Genomic DNA, 16675 nt, shown 5'->3' on the forward strand with positions numbered 1-16675 from the left:
CCCCCTCAGTGATGAAAACAGGGGCATGGCTCGCGAGCGCGGGTCCTCCTGTGAAGCCCCACCCATTTTCATAGGCCACACACCTTTTCCGGGAGCACGCAGCTTCATGGCGCGTGTGTCCCTCTTTAGGAAATAGGAAAGTTGGGAGGTATGTCAGTATTATATGCCGGCTATCGGGATCCCGGCAGTCAGGGGATCAACGCCGGGATCACAACAGCCGGAATACCGGCGGCCCTGAACAAAACTGTATTCCAGCCTCTAAAAGAAGAGAAAGAGAGTTTTACTCAGGTAGCGCTTAACGATACTTGTGGGAAACACTGTATAACTATAAGTGACAAATATAATATGATCAATTGTCACCTTGGGGAGGACGGTCTCAGTAAAGAGGGCAAACACACCTGCCGAGAAAATGAGTGACGTTGCTAATTTTCACCCTTTCTGAGCGACGTTGCTCATTTTCACCCTTCCTGAGCGAAGATGCTCATTTTCACCCTCCCTGAGCGACATTGCTCATTTTCACCCTCCCTTGCTCATTTTCACCCTTCCAGAGCGACGTTGCTGATTTTCACCCTTCCTGAGCGACGTTGCTCATTTTCACCCTTCCTGAGCGACGTTGCTGATTTTCACCCTTCCTGAGCGACATTGCTGATTTTCACCCTTCCTGAGCAATGTTGCTCATTTTCACCCTTTCTGAGCGACATTGCTCATTTTCACCCTTCATGAACGACGTTGCTCATTTTCACCCCTCCTGAGCGACGTTGCTCATTTTCACCCCTCCTGAGCGACGTTGCTCATTTTCACCCTTCCTGAGCGACGTTGCTCATTTTCACCCTTCCTGAGCAACGTTGCTCATTTTCACCCTTCCTGAGCGACGTTGCTAGTTTTCTCGGCAAGTGTGTATGCCGCCCCGACCAGTGATGCGCGGCCCCGCGGGTCGCTAACAACCCTCGCTGTTGGCAGTGCAGGCAGCTCAATTTGGACTGTCATCCAAGAGCAGCCTGCACGGCCTGCCCACTGCGTGACATCACTGAGCGATATGGTCGTCATATCACTCAGTGTGTACGCCCGTCCGCCGACCGCCCAGCCCGGGAGGGGGAAACACTAGGCGACGTCGCTTATAGAGCACGTCGCCTAGTGTGTACCCACCTTTAAGGTCAAGAGATGGCTTGCAGAGAAAGTAGGTTGATGGTGTAATTGAGGCAACAGGGTTGGTTGGACAGGGAGGATATAAGGGATGTAAAGTCGGTTTGTCAAAAGATAGGGCTGCATACTGTAATGTGTAATATATGTGGATATATTTGTGAACTTGAGGGCAGGATGGGCATTGGAGAGCTGAGGAGACCGTGTACTCTTAGGAAACTGGTGCATTAGGGCAGGACCTGGAGCAGATAGATGAGTGGCACAAGGGAGGCTGAGAGGTTGGAGAGGACAGGCTCATGCATATTGCGCAATGTCCACATGGTTTTTTGTATGGGTGTGCATGAGGGAAGTAGGAAAAGGTTAAAGAAGAAGAGGTTGCGGTCAGAGATTGGAAAAGCTGAGTTAAAGCAAACACAGGGTCTGATTCAGAGTTTGGTGCAGGTACTGTATGGGTAACTGATATTACAGCCAAGCCAAGGTATTGTCCCTAGTCGCAGAATAAAAGCTGATCCGATGATAATTAATTATTAATTTATTTTATTATTTATATCGACATGAATTTGTACTTCTGTGTAGCTTCCAGAAAGATCTGAGCGGGACCACTTCTTGTCATATGCAGCCGGCAGTGACATCTCAGTCCGGGCGCAGCAGGGAATCTGGCTGTGGTAGTGATATGATATTCACAGTACCCATTACCAATTTTGTTACGGCCCCTGGTGATGGCATGTTTCACCACTGGGTAGTGCCAAGATGACATATCCATCACAGAAGTGTTATCCTGGTATATATCTATCCAGTATATTTTCCCTTGGAAGACTGACTTTATTTCCACAAACAATGTGGCTCATATAACACAATGGTGTTATTTGTGTAAATTCGCCATAACCCATAACAATCAATCACATTCCAGCTGTCATTTTCAAACACACATTACAAAATGAAATCAAACATCTGATTCTGATTGTTCTCTTAGTTACCAATCAAATTATAGCTGCCATTGGTGGTCATTCCGAGTTGTTCGCTCGCTGCTATTTTTAGCAGAATTGCTAATAGGCTAAAATCCGGCAGTTCTGCGCATGCGTATGCACAGCAGGGCGCACGCGCTAAGCAATTTTACACAAAACTATGCTATTTCACTCACGGGTGAACAAAACTTTGCAGTCGCTCTGTTGATCGGAGAATGATTGACAGGAAGTGGGTATTTCTGGGTGGTAACTGAGCGTTTTCCGGGAGTGTGCTAAAAAAACGCAGGCGTGCCAGCAGAAAACGCAGGAGTGGCTGGAGAAACGGGGGAGTGGCTGGCGTGTTTGGGACGTCAAACCAGGAACTAAACGGACTGAGGTGATCGCAATCTAGGAGTAGGTCTAGAGCTACTCAGAAACTGCAAGGAAATACTTAATAGCAGAATTGCTAATCTTTCGTTAGCAATTCTGCTATGCTAAGATACACTCCCAGAGGGCGGCGGCTTTGTGTTTGCATTTCTGCTAAAAGTATCTAGCGAACGAACAACTCGGAATGACCACCTTTGTTCTAGAAGTCTATTATACACAATAGTTGGTTGCAATGCGTTACACCCTAAATGCACTTTATTCCATTCTGTTAACGTTAGGTCATTATAAGGATGGAATGAATGAGAATAATGTAGAGGTTAATGGTTACATCAGACACTTGAGTCTGCATATGTCCTAAGTCTGTCTGATGTCTGCAATAATAAGGGTGTGGATGACATGACAGGTATATCCAGTCGTTATAAATAAGTGAATGCTATTTGATCGCCGGTGTCAGAGGACCCGGCCCCTTTGTTACAGAATAGCAAAGCGCCCTGTGCACACTTATTATATAGAATGCTATGCATCACTATTGTACTTTGGGCCTAATTCAGACCTTGAGGAAGCCGCCGAGGTAAAAGGCGGAGAAACGCGTAACAAGAGAGCACCGGAGTGCCGCTGAGCACATCACCTGCACACAGTACTGACGTCAGTGAAGAGAACGGGACCACGGAGCACATACGGACGTTAATCCTCCTCCATTGTTGTAAAACGCTGGCAGGTCCAGTAGGAGTTAAATAGAGGAACAGCACCAGTGCCGTGGGACCCAGGTAACTTCAATATAAAGACTGTGTGATCAAGGGAGCTTTATTTCTTTAAAGGACATTGTATTCAGCTGGATCCGCACTGCTACATTGTGGCACATGTGGACGAAACTATATCAAAGCATTTATATCTTCATGAAAAATGAAACAATGTTTCTTTTTGGCCAGCAACAAGTAACCATCTGAACTACCTTATGGGACTACGCTATTAAGCGAGGGCATTGTGCAATACAAATATAGCCTGCACAGGTTTTCTATATGTTTTATGTTAATTAGATAAAACATCTCTGATCTGGTATTCCATCTCAGCATTATATTTTATCATTGGTGTTATCAATATTGTTTTTCTTTTTCTTTTTCTTTTTCTTTTCTTTTTTCTTTTTTTCCCCTTTTTTTTTTTCTTTTTTTCTTTTATCTTTGTTTTTTATGTTAATAATTAAAAGCTTATTTATTATCCACACCGCTAATGAGTATTAACTATATGATTAAAGAAGGTTGTATTTTGTAGTAATACTAGCAGCGCTCCCACTTTGTTTGTTTTCTTGTTTTTATCATAATCACGAGGGGCGCAAAACATCCCTCACTTTGGGTAGCAGCAGCAGCATTACTATCAAAATACCCCTGAAAGGGAATTATAAGTAAGTGATTTCTCCACCAGTAAGTCAGCGCAATTCCTTATTGTTTTAAAATATTCTAATTCAGACCTGATCGATGTTGTGCGAAATCACACTGCAGCCGATTATCAAATGACTGCACATGCGTATGCACTGCAATGTGCAAGCACGTCGCCAAACAGCGACAGGATGGTGCAAAAATTTCGATCACAATGCGTTCGCAAGGTAATTGACAGAAAGGAGACGCTTGGGGCTGGTAACTGCCCATTTTCTGGGAGTGTCAAGAAATACGCAGGCGTTCCCAAGCTTTTTCTGAGCGGGTTTGTGACGTCTGCTCTGGCACTGATAAGCCTGTTTGTATTGCACTGTTGGAGTAGGTTCTGGGCTACGCACAGACTGGAAAAAACATTAGATGGTGAGTGAGTTGCGAACGGATTTTCAGCTGTATGCTGTCAGGCGAAGTTTTCGCACGAAGAAAAGAAATTAATAGAGGCGCTCATTGCATTTAAACACCATAATTTCCTGAGTTCTATTACAACCAAAGAGTCAAATAGATTTATAAAATAAATATTTAATAATCACAATGATTCAATAAAATACCACTTGATTAAAACAAGTTCATAAGTAGTTAATGTATAATTCCTATCTCACTGATTTACCACATATATACACATAAGAATCACATGAATTGTATGAACTGTTACAGTAAAACTATAACAGTAAAGCTCACTGAAGTAGCTAATGAAGAATTCAAATGTAACAATCTGTTACAATAATTAGGGAACACTGTTGCCAAAGCTGCTGTATATGAAGTTCATGAATGAAACAGTTACTAAGTGTGTGGCCAAATAGGCTCAGTAGTATTTAAACCGTTGGAAGGATGACTTCAGAATTGGTGGCCGGCATATAGATAGCAATTGAGCAAAAGATTACCTCTCCCTTTGGGCTGATGAACCCGAGCGTCCCCGGGTGAGTCCAGAAATTGCCCAGTATTGTATAGGGCTGGAAGGTTCGTAGCTTGTATGTACGTATAATCGGGGCCACACTGTTGTAGGCTCAATTTCCCTGAGGGTGCTTCACCCACTGTCTGCTGCAAATATTTATGGAAAGAGCATGGTTGCGGCTGATTGAATGGGAGCCGCCATACGGAGCCGGCTGTATCTGAAACTCTTCCAAGACTCCCTGGACGTGCACCGTCCGCCGGTGGTCAATGGAGGAGAGGATAAGGAGCCTGGCCACAATTGCCGCACGGAGCTCACACGCCGGCTTCGTCCCGTGTAAGACGCGTGTCGCTTACTGCTGCGGCCAATGAACTTTTGGCAGAGATTGCTGTGTCCCTGATCGTGCGGGTACTCAGTGAGAAAGGGGAGGAGTCCTGACGCGTTTCGTCACGTGACCCGTGATTTTTTCAAAGAAGTTTTCGCACGGCGTACGCATGCAGTCGCAAACTTGCACAGGGCGGGTTTTCACTCTCTATGGGTGGCGACTATCAAATCGCAGACCTCTGCAAAAACGTGCAGCAGCGATCATGTCTGAATAAGGCCCTTTGTCTGGTGAAGAGAAGAAGGAGAAAGAGAAGAAGGAAACAGCAAACCTGTAATGTAACATATTTGTAAGGATAATGCCAATTTCTGTCTTCCTCAGCTTTAGTATAAGAGTCATATTTTCATTATAACGAGTGTATACATGTCAGTCTTAATGCTGAGAATGTAAGACATGCCAATAACATTACATGCAGAGCAAACCTGGTTTTGAATGTAATATTATTGGTGTTTAAATCCATCGGCCAGAACCTCCTACAATCGCTGTTCAGTAAATGTACTCCATGACGCTTATTTATTGACATTGTTTAAAGATGCAAATTTGCACAAAAATCGTTGTAACCAATCGTATTTTAGCTTTCATTGCGGAACTTAAACTAGACAAATTAGAGCTAGTTGCTGATTGGTAGCTATGGTTTTAACATAACTTTATTTATGCTGATATGTACTTATTTGGTTATTACAAACCCACATCCGTCCATGATCTATCCATCTAAAAACCTCTGTTTTCATTACAGAAACCTTATTTAACGGTGTTGACATTACTCACCCAGCTCTCACCCATGGGCACATCTTCCACAGTCCCTCTCCCAGACCCAGAGACAGGCAACATGGCACCCATACTGTTATTCAGAATCATACCCACGGAACACCATCTCTATTTCTTTAGCTATGAAGTCCATGTTTATCCTCTAAACTGTTTGATGTCTACTATCAGATCCAGCATCAAAATCCCTTGATATCTTTGCTCTTTACCTCACTTATCTCATATCCTCGGACCTAGCTACTGTCGCAGTCAGTGACTTTAACATTCCCACTGACAACCTCACATTCTCTGCCGCCTTCACTTCCTTCCGCCTCTGGTCTCTCCCAGTGAGCTTCATCTCCCGCCCACCATGATAGACCTTGCCCCTTGCTTCTTCAGCTTCTGCTCTGTACCTAGTTCTCCACCTTGATCGTTTGTCCTCCAACAACAACCTCCATCCCTGCAGCCTCACCTTGCCTCCTCAAAGCTCTGTTCTTGACCCACTGCTTTTCTCACCTCTTCTCTGGGTGAGCAAACGCTTTCATTCAGCCTCCAGGACCTCCTCTATGCCAAACGCCAATCAAACCTACCTCTCTGGCCCTGACCTCTAGCCCTCTGTACTATCTCACTCTCAACTGCCTCAACATGGATGTCCCAATGCTACCTAAAGCTCAACAGGGCAGTACGGATGGTGTAGTGGTTAGCATTACTGCCTCACAGCACTGAGGTCATGGGTTTGACTCCCACCATGGCTCTAACTGTGAGGAGTTTGTATATTCTCCCCGTACTTGCGTGGGTTTCCTCCAGGTACTCCGGTTTCCTCCCACAATCCAAAAAATATATGGTTGGCTCCCAACAAAATTAACTCTAGCATGAATGTGTCTGTATGTACATGTGATAGGGAATATAGATTGTAAGCTCCACTGGGGCAGGGACTGATGTGAATGGGCAAAATATTCTCTGTACAGCGCTGCGGAATATGGGTGCGCTATATAAATAACTGGTAATAAATAATAAAATAATAACATGTCCAAAACAGATGCTATCCCTTCACATCTTCCTTATCATCAACAACACTAGAACTTCCCCAGTCTGACAATATGGCTGCATTGGTGTCATACTATGATTTATTTCTCACATACAATCTCTCCCCAGTCCAGTAGCCTCCGCCTTCATTGCCAGCAAAGTCTTTCTGCCCAAGACACAACTAAACTCTTACACACTCACTCATCATCTCACAACTGTCCTAGTCTCCACTCTGGGCCTCACTCACTTCTCTTGTCCTCCTCTCCCAGTAGATGGTAATCTCTACGAGTTGCAAAACTTTCCTTCCCTTTGTATCCATGACTGCGTTCAGGTTGCCAAGTGTTTCTATGCCTGTTTTATGTATTCTTGCCTCTAGCATCAGTGCTGCTCCCCCCACCCCCAAGAAAAAAAAAATACCCTCCCTACAACACTCGCTCTTTCATTTAGAATCTGGCCATCAATAACGCCCCACCCACCAACACACAAAACAAACAACATCCCCATGCCTCTTTCTTATTTGTAATCTGAATGGGAGAGGTGCGGGGAGACACGGTGACCATTAGAGGGGTATGAAGTAGAATGGGGGAAAAGAAGGGGGGAGTGTGCATCGGGGTAGTAGTAAAGGGATTAGACGGAGAGAGGAAGTATAGTGTGGGTTCACAGTCGGTATTTCAGTAGGTTAGAGGAAAAGAATAAGGCAGTAGATACAGTAGATAATACGGCAGTAAATACAGGGGGTACTACCATAGGTCACAGGCAATAAGATAAGGCAGTTATAGTAAATAGTGTTGGGTCCTGCACTATGGGGGTGGATTTAAGCAATCAGGAGCTGCACATGGCTGGAGATGTCCAGTTTCCTACAGAGATTAAGAGGGTGATGGGATGCTAGGGCGCTATATCTACTATCTGCGCCATAAAATACACGCGCCAGTGGTGGAAATGCAAACTGCCCTCACATCGGGAAAGTAGTACAGGCTGTGGCAGCTCACTGGGCCTCACTCAGAGGTGAAGGTGTAAGTGCCGCAGCTGCATCTATTGTCAGTTGCCTGTCTGCGACTTTATGTGAAGTCCTTCCCTTTTATATATCTATGTGTCCAAACGTACAGGGTGTGAGATTCCCACTGCCAGCGTCCGTACACACAGTAATACCAATCAGTGCATCCATAGAGGCCACCATGGGTTGCACAATTGACATTTGATTACGGGTGCAGTTTCTCCATCTGAGGTTGGTTCCTATATGAGCAGTTGGGGGTCTGTTTACGTAATCACTTTCACCGACACACCTGTGACACTCCCATAACAAAGATGGACGATCTCCCTGCGGGCACTAAGTCACCGCCTTGTCTCCAATCAGGAACACCCACTACAATTTCCACACACTTCTCCAAGAGTGCAGCTGAAACTAGAACTGCGACTTTGCACTAGTGATGTGCACTGGAAATTTTTCGGGTTTTGTGTTTTGGTTTTGGATTCGGTTCCGCGGCCGTGTTTTGGATTCGGACGCGTTTTGGCAAAACCTCCCAGAAAATTTTTTGTCGGATTCGGGTGTATTTTGGATTCGGGTGTTTTTTTACAAAAAACCCTCAAAAACAGCTTAAATCATAGAATTTGGGGGTCATTTTGATCCCATAGTATTATTAACCTCAATAACCATAATTTCCACTCATTTTCAGTCTATTCTGAACACCTCACAATATTATTTTTAGTCCTAAAATTTGCACCGAGGTCGCTGGATGACTAAGCTAAGCGACCCAAGTGGCCGACACAAACACCTGGCCCATCTAGGAGTGGCACTGCAGTGTCAGGCAGGATGGCACTTCAAAAAAATAGTCCCCAAACAGCACATGATGCAAAGAAAAAAAGAGGCGCAATGAGGTAGCTGTGTGACTAAGCTAAGCGACCCAAGTGGCCGACACAAACACCTGGCCCATCTAGGAGTGGCACTGCAGTGTAAGGCAGGATGGCACTTCAAAAAAATAGTCCCCAAACAGCACATGATGCAAAGAAAAAAAGAGGCGCAATGAGGTAGCTGTGTGACTAAGCTAAGCGACCCAAGTGGCCGACACAAACACCTGGCCCATCTAGGAGTGGCACTGCAGTTTTCTGGCGAGAGGATGAGTGCTTCCATCCTCATGTGAATCTGAACCACTAGCCATGAATATAGGCCAGGGCCTCAGCCGTTCCTTGCCACTCAGTGTCGTAAATGGCATATTGGCAAGTTTACGCTTCTCCTCAGACGCTTTTAATTTTGATTTTTGGGTCATTTTACTGAACTTTTGTTTTTTGGATTTTACATGCTCTCTACTATGACATTGGGCATCGGCCTTGGCAGACGACGTTGATGGCATTTCATCATCTCGGCCATGACTAGTGGCAGCAGCTTCAGCACGAGGTGGAAGTGGATCTTGATCTTTCCCTATTTTACCCTCCACATTTTTGTTCTCCATTTTTTAATGTGTGGAATTATATGCCAGTATCAATAGCAATGGCCTACTACTATATATACTGCGCACAACTGAAATGCACCACAGGTATGGATGGATAGTATACTTGACGACACAGAGGTAGGTAGAGCAGTGGCCTTCTGTACCGTACTGCTATATATTATATACTGGTGGTCAGCAAACTGTGCAAAACTGAAATGCACCACAGGTATGGATGGATAGTATACTTGACGACACAGAGGTAGGTAGAGCAGTGGCCTTCTGTACCGTACTGCTATATATTATATACTGGTGGTCAGCAAAATTATGCACTGTACTCCTACTATATACTACAATGCAGCACAGATATGGAGCGTTTTTCAGGCAGAGAACGTATAATACTGGTGGTCACTGGTCAGAAAAACTCTGCACTGTACTCCTCCTATATAATACTGGTGGTCCCCAGTCCCCACAATAAAGCAAGTGTGAGCACAGATATATGCAGCACACTGAGCACAGATATGGAGCATTTTTCAGGCAGAGAATGTATAATACTGGTGGTCACTGGTCAGCAAAACTCTGCACTGTACTCCTCCTATATAATACTGGTGGTCCTCAGTCCCCACAATAAAGCAGTGTGAGCACAGATATATGCAGCACACTGAACACAGATATGGAGCGTTTTTCAGGCAGAGAACGTATAATACTGGTGGTCACTGGTCAGCAAAACTCTGCGCTGTACTCCTCCTATATAATACTGGTGGTCCCCAGTCCCCACAATAAAGCAGTGTGAGCACAGATATATGCAGCACACTGAGCACAGATATGGAGCGTTTTTCAGGCAGAGAACGTATAATACTGGTGGTCATTAGTCAGCAAAACTCTGCACTGTACTCCTCCTATATAATACTGCTGATCCCCACTCCCCACAATAAAGCAGTGTGAGCACAGATATATGCAGCACACTGAGCACAGATATGGAGCGTTTTTCAGGCAGAGAACGTATAATACTGGTGGTCACTGGTCAGCAAAACTCTGCACTGTCCTCCTACTATATAATACTGCTGGTCCCCAGTCCCCACAATAAAGCAGTGTGAGCACAGATATATGCAACACACTGAGCACAGATATGGAGCGTTTTTCAGGCAGAGAACGTATAATACTGGTGGTCACTGGTCAGCAAAACTCTGCGCTGTACTCCTCCTATATAATACTGGTGGTCCCCAGTCCCCACAATAAAGCAGTGTGAGCACAGATATATGCAGCACACTGAGCACAGATATGGAGCATTTTTCAGGCAGAGAACGTATAATACTGGTGGTCACTGGTCAGCAAAACTCTGCACTGTACTCCTCCTATATACTGCTTGTCCCCAGTCCCCACAATAAAGCAGTGTAAGCACAGATATATGCAGCACACTGAGCACAGATATGGAGCATTTTTCAGGCAGAGAACGTATAATACTGGTGGTCACTGGTCAGCAAAACTCTGCACTGTACTCCTCCTATATAATACTGCTGGTCCCCAGTCCCCACAATAAAGCAGTGAGCACAGATATTTGCAGCCACCTGAATAAAACTGAGAGGACGCCAGCCATGTCCTCTCACTATCATTTCCAATGCACGAGTGAAAAATGGCGGCGACACGCGGCTCCTTATATAGAATCCGAATCTCGGGAGAATCTGACAGCGGGATGATGACGTTCGGGCGCGCTCGGGTTAACCGAGCAAGGCGGGAAGATTCGAATCTGCCTCGGAACCGTGTAAAATGGGTGAAGTTTGGGGGGGTTCGGATTCCGACGAACCGAACCCGCTCATCACTACTTTGCACTGACTCAGTCGGGATGCATGCGCGGTGCTACATAGACGTATGCGCAGTAGCAAACAAACGCTCCACTGTCAGTGCGGCCACCTCTGCATCAGGCCCACTGCTGGTACACTGCAATCTAGGGTTGGGATAGGCCTCTCCTCCTGTCTAACTCTCCATAAGGCTACATGTTTTGCATCTTCCCCCTGCACAGAAGGATGGCTTTGCTTGTGTGGTCATTTGCACTTAACTCTTAATAAGGTCTATTTGCCTATATATATATATATATATAGAGAGAGAGAGAGAGAGAGAGAGAGAGAGAGAGAGAGAGAGAGAGAGAGAGAGAGAGAGAGAGAGAGAGAGAGAGAGTGAGAGAGAAAATTTTCTTTAAATCCATATATTTCCCATAGTCTCCTTCGGCTTGCTGGACATCTTAACAGCAATCATTCAGTTTATGTGCACAACAGGTATTAATGCTCCAACAAAGGGGAATAATGAGCCAACAACTTTAGAGGGACGAAATCATACTTGCCTACCTGACCCTCTCCATGAGGGAGAAAATGCTCTGTTCCTGGACTTTCCTGGTAATGTATGATTGCCATCACCTGTGGTGAGCTAGTTAATTGATAAGAAAGGTGTTTCACCACAGGTGATGGCAATCATACATTACCAGGAAAGTCCAGGAACAGAGCATTTTCTCCCTCATGGAGAGGTTCAGGTAGGCAAGTATGAACGAAATAAGGGATAAATAAGAACTTCAGTTACTGAATTGGTCCCTGCAGATAAATGGATAATACTGGGCAGTTGTGCAGCCACATTTGCAGCTGTTCCTGCATCAGACCCCTGAGCCGGAACATTAAGGGAAGACACGTCACATGCAGAAAAAAAACTTTATTGGAAGCTTGCTGACAAGCACAGTCACTGCTGCTGTACAGGTAACATCATACAAGGTGCACATCTCATTACCCCTGAGGAATAGCCCCCAGGGGACAAGTGGAACCAGGAAATATAGACGCAGAGTAGACTGGTTGTGTCCTCTCAGGAGGGAGACCTCTTAGCTGCTCTCTCCTAAGGTGTGCTTGTCAAACAGGTACTCGCCCATGCCGTTCTGGGGCACCCCAAGGCGCTTCAGGTTGGTGATGTAGTCTCCAAGCTTCTTAATATCCTTCACCTGTTCTTCCAGGTAATCCGACTCCAGGAAGTCACAGAGCTAGAAAGGAGACATGTATGTTATAATAGGTTGACACCAGATGGTCAACAGGGTCAAAAGGCCAACATAAATAAGGTTGACATCTGTTTTTTTTGTGTTATTTTAACCGTAATCATAACACTAACCCTTCCCCATCCACAGCCTAACTCTTTCCCTGGTACCTAACCCTAATTTTACCCAGTGCCTTACCCTAACCATCCCCATCCACAGCCTAACCCTTCCCCTGGTGCCTAACCCTAACTATCCCCAGTGCCTTACCCTAACCGTCCCCATCCACAGCCTAACCCTTCCCCTGGTGCCTAACCCTAACTATCCTCAGTGCCTTACCCTAACCGTCCCCATCCACAGCCTAACCCTAACTATCCCCAGTGCCTTACCCTAACCGTCCCCATCCACGGCCTAACCCTTCCCCTGGTGCCTAACCCTAACTATCCCCAGTGCCTTACCCTAACCGTCCCCATCCACAGCCTAACCCTCTCCCATGTGCCTAACTCTAACCTAAACTCTAATCCTAAAAAATCATTAAGAACCATGTGACGACCTTTTTGTGTCGACAATTTCCATATCGACTATTTAACTGTCAACCTTTTGATTGTCAATCATTTGGTATCGACCTATTAACTATGTATCTATTGACTATCTATCTTCCATCCAGATACCATGTTATATACAGGCTACAGATCCCCACACAGACTACGACACGCCACACCCCACTATGAAGAGGGCAGGTCATAAAGTGCAAATTCTGCAATAATTAAGGTTTTACCAGATGCCAGGGCCAAGAATTTTTATATGGGTGATGAATGAAGATAGTGTTGAACATGTCCGTAGACAGCTGGTGGAGCTTTGTGAGACATTTCGGCAGGTTTATAATGTGGCATTTTTTAGGGAGTCAGATTGGAGCAGTTACTAGAACTTATGCATGCTATGCACCTAGATACTTACATGTGGGTCCACCTTATCAGTGGCCACCTTGTGCAGGTCCAGGAGGGCTTGGTTGACAGTCTTCTCCAGCTGGAGCGCAGCCTGCATGGCCTCCAGGGTGTTGCCCCACTCGTCACGTTCTGGTTTCTGGAAAGAGAAAGATCGGGAGGAGTTAGAAGTGATCATGTACCAGGATGGTTATGTAGTGAAGACTAGGGTCCTGTGAGAGGCCACCTACTGGATGGGTATTATCCTCCATGACATTCAGCAGTAGGTTATTATTTAGTGTATAGGAAGTACTGTAGTTCCATACAGAGAGTATGTATCTAGATTATGCCAGGGGGCATGCATTTTTAGCACTAGGACCAGATACAGGTCTCCATGGGTCTATGGCCCCAGCTCTTTCGAGAAGCAAAGTACAGGTTACACCACAGTGTAATGTAGCAGCCATGGAGAGTAGTGACAGAAGAGGGTGTGATCAGTTACATATGAACAAGTCATCTCTAGCATTTACTCCAATACAAGTGGAAGGAAGAAGGAACAGAGTCCTCATCCACCACAGACGGGCTGGTCAGGTGTACAGCCGGGGAAAGAAATGCCACTTACGTAGAATGATGCCCCCCAGTGGGTGGAAGTCAGGTAGACACTAAGCAGTAGAGCTGCCATGTAATCTCCATTAAAAGACTCTAGTCCCCACAGTATATTACACATATGCCCCCGGGACCAGGACTCAGCGTTACCCTGACAGTCACCTGCACAAGGTTTTCATCACTGAACCCAGATCTCCAGGCCAGAGAGCAGGCTGTTCTCACCTTGATGTCCTGCAGGACAATGCGCCCCCCACGCTTGTTCTGATACTTCAGGAACTTCTCAGCATGTTCTCTCTCCTCGTGGCTCTGCTTCCTGAAGGACTCGGCCACGTGATGAAGGGCCACGTCATCACGGTCAAAATAGAAAGACTGAATGGGGAGAGAAGAATTCAATACTTTATGTCCATGTTTATTAGTAGGATGTCATTTCATGTGACACATCAGGATTTCTGGATTTCATAAATTATATAATGTTCCCGTTTCGTGTTTTTTTCCAACAGCTGCCCAAAGTATGTGCATCTCCTTGTACAGTTATGTTTAGTTTAGCTGTAATTTACAAATAATGTCCAGTGTGTAAAGCTATGGACAAATGCACTTGTATGTATCAGATACTGTTGGGTTGTTATTTTTCAAGCAGCGGAAACAAGTCAGATTATGGGGCAAAGGTTTCTGTGTGTAGGAGCAGTTAGGGAAAACACGCCCCAGGGAATAGATAAGATGTGTACTGTGCACTCTGCCATAGGGTGTGTATGGAGAGAACCTGTGTAAGTAACAGATACGGACTAGTACAGAGGGTAGGAGAGGAGAGGAGAGGGGAGGAGGGAAGAGGAGAGGAGGGGAGAGGAGAGAAGAGGAGAGGAGGAGAGGGGGCACTATGGAAGAGTAGGGGGAGATATCACTATGGAGTGAGAGGAGGAGGTACAGTAACACTATGCAGATCTGCAGCTGGAGACACATAACTAGTGATATAGAGTTACATGATAGAGACATCGGAGGGTGTCAGTGTTCTACGTATGCAGCAGCTGATACAGGGATAATACAGAGGATTCTGAGCTAATGCATACTGTAGATGAGCCAGCTGCATACTGTACATACAGGATATATCTAATCTACCACACTACACATACCGCCTAGCACTGATACCCCGCAGATTTCTATCTGGAACTACAGAAGAATGCTTGGACTTGTAGTACCATAACAGATGGAAACTTACTACTTCTAGTCTAAACATAATGCAAGAATAAAATAAGGGGAGAGAGCGATTCTAAAAGCCATTGTGTGATCTGTGTTATATGTATGGTATGGGGCACTCACCAGAGGTAGGTGTACATGTATATGTTACTCACCATGCAGAGGTAGGTTTATGTGTGTGTATGGGGTACTCGCCTGGGGAAGGAGAAGTGTATATAATTGTATATGGGTACTCAGCAGGGGAAGGTAGGTATATGTATATGTATTTGTCACCAGTCAAAAGGGAAGTGTATATATATATATATATATATATATGGGGTACTCACCAAGGAGGAGGTAGGTGTATGTGTATATGTTACTCACCATGCGGAGGTAGATTTATGTGTGTGTATGGGGTACTCGCCTGGGGAAGGGTAGGTTATATGTATATGTCACCATGTAGATGTAGGTGAATGTATATGGGGTACTCACTATGGAGAGGTAGGTGTATGCACTCACCATAGAGAGGTAGGTTATGTGTTTATGGGGTACTCACCAGGGAGAGGTATGTGCATGTCTACGGGGTACTCACCATGTAGAGGTAGGTGAATGTATATGGGGTACTCACTGTGTAGAGGTAGGTGTATGTATATGGGGTTACTCACCATGGAGAGGTAGGTGTATGTATATGGGGGTACTCACCATGGAGAGGTAGGTGTAGGACGCATACAGCTCCAGATTCACCATACGGTTGATGGCAGCTTCGCAGTCACGGTGGAAGTTCTGGCGCAACTGGGACTCCATTGCAGCGTTCGGTGGTTTTCGGTGGCGCAAAAGTAACAAAAAAAAGTAGTTAAAGAATATAAGAGATTCCTTAGTACAGAGAGGAGACTCCGAGAGGGTTCCGTTCAATCACTGTTGAAGCAAGAACTCCGCTCAGAGCTAGTGATGTCTGATCACAGCAGGAACACGGCTCAGTATTTATATCCTGCCCAGGAGACTCCTCCTGCACTGACATCACCCACCAGTAACGACACACCCATCCCCACAGCCACATAGAGGGGGAGGGGCCCTCTCACTGTTCTTTTATGGGCTGCGGAGCATCTGCTGAGTCACACGTATGTTTCTATATAGCTCCTCTTACTAGCAAATGCTGGGTCACACGTATATTATGTTTTTGTGCGTGGCTCTTTTTACTGTTCTCCTATGGGGAACATCTGCTGAGTCATGCATTCGGACACCATAGCAGAATACCACCATATAATATAATATTACACAGTGATATTAAGGTTATATACAACCTTACAGCATACCTCCCAATATGACCCTCTCCAGGAGGTACAGAATGCTCTGCTTCTGGACTTCACTCTTAATTTACGATTGCCGGCACCTGTGTTGAACAGGTTAATGGATAAGGCACCTGTGGTGAACAGGTTAATGGCAGTGGCGTGCGGTGAGGTCACTGGCTGGGGAGGCACTGAGAATATATATATATATATATATATATATATGGAAAGAGTTTTATAGGTCAGTGCGCTTAGTCTAACGTTCAAATGTTCCTTTGAAGGAAGGGGTCGTCAAAAAGTCCAGATGTTTGGACTTAATCGGTCGTG

The 16675-nt window shown here is 45.3% G+C and overlaps 1 protein-coding gene across 1 annotated transcript; it reads right to left on the reverse strand.

Annotated features, from left to right (window-relative positions):
• Positions 1-12044: 12044 nt before the first annotated feature.
• Positions 12045-16030, reverse strand: LOC134966010 (ferritin heavy chain A-like). The gene is made up of 4 exons (XM_063942459.1): positions 15765-16030; positions 14115-14261; positions 13324-13449; positions 12045-12378 (listed from the first exon to the last, which is right to left on the reverse strand). Exons 1-4 carry the CDS (start codon positions 15864-15866, stop codon positions 12223-12225), a joined length of 531 nt encoding a protein of 176 aa, XP_063798529.1. The 5' UTR covers positions 15867-16030; the 3' UTR covers positions 12045-12222.
• Between the last annotated feature and the right edge of the window lie 645 nt (positions 16031-16675).

The sequence above is a fragment of the Pseudophryne corroboree genome, chromosome 10 (assembly GCF_028390025.1).
Source record: "Pseudophryne corroboree isolate aPseCor3 chromosome 10, aPseCor3.hap2, whole genome shotgun sequence".
In the NCBI taxonomy this organism is placed as follows: Eukaryota; Metazoa; Chordata; class Amphibia; order Anura; family Myobatrachidae; genus Pseudophryne; species Pseudophryne corroboree.

Excerpts from the sequence above, each read along its gene's own strand:
- LOC134966010 (XM_063942459.1), bottom strand. The coding sequence starts at position 15,866 with ATGGAGTCCCAGTTGCGCCAGAACTTCCACCGTGACTGCGAAGCTGCC. Across the intron at positions 13,450-14,114 it reads TTGTCCTGCAGGACATCAAG|AAACCAGAACGTGACGAGTG; the intron begins GTGAGAACAGCC and ends TTCTCTTTCCAG. Across the intron at positions 12,379-13,323 it reads CTGATAAGGTGGACCCACAT|CTCTGTGACTTCCTGGAGTC; the intron begins GTAAGTATCTAG and ends TCTCCTTTCTAG.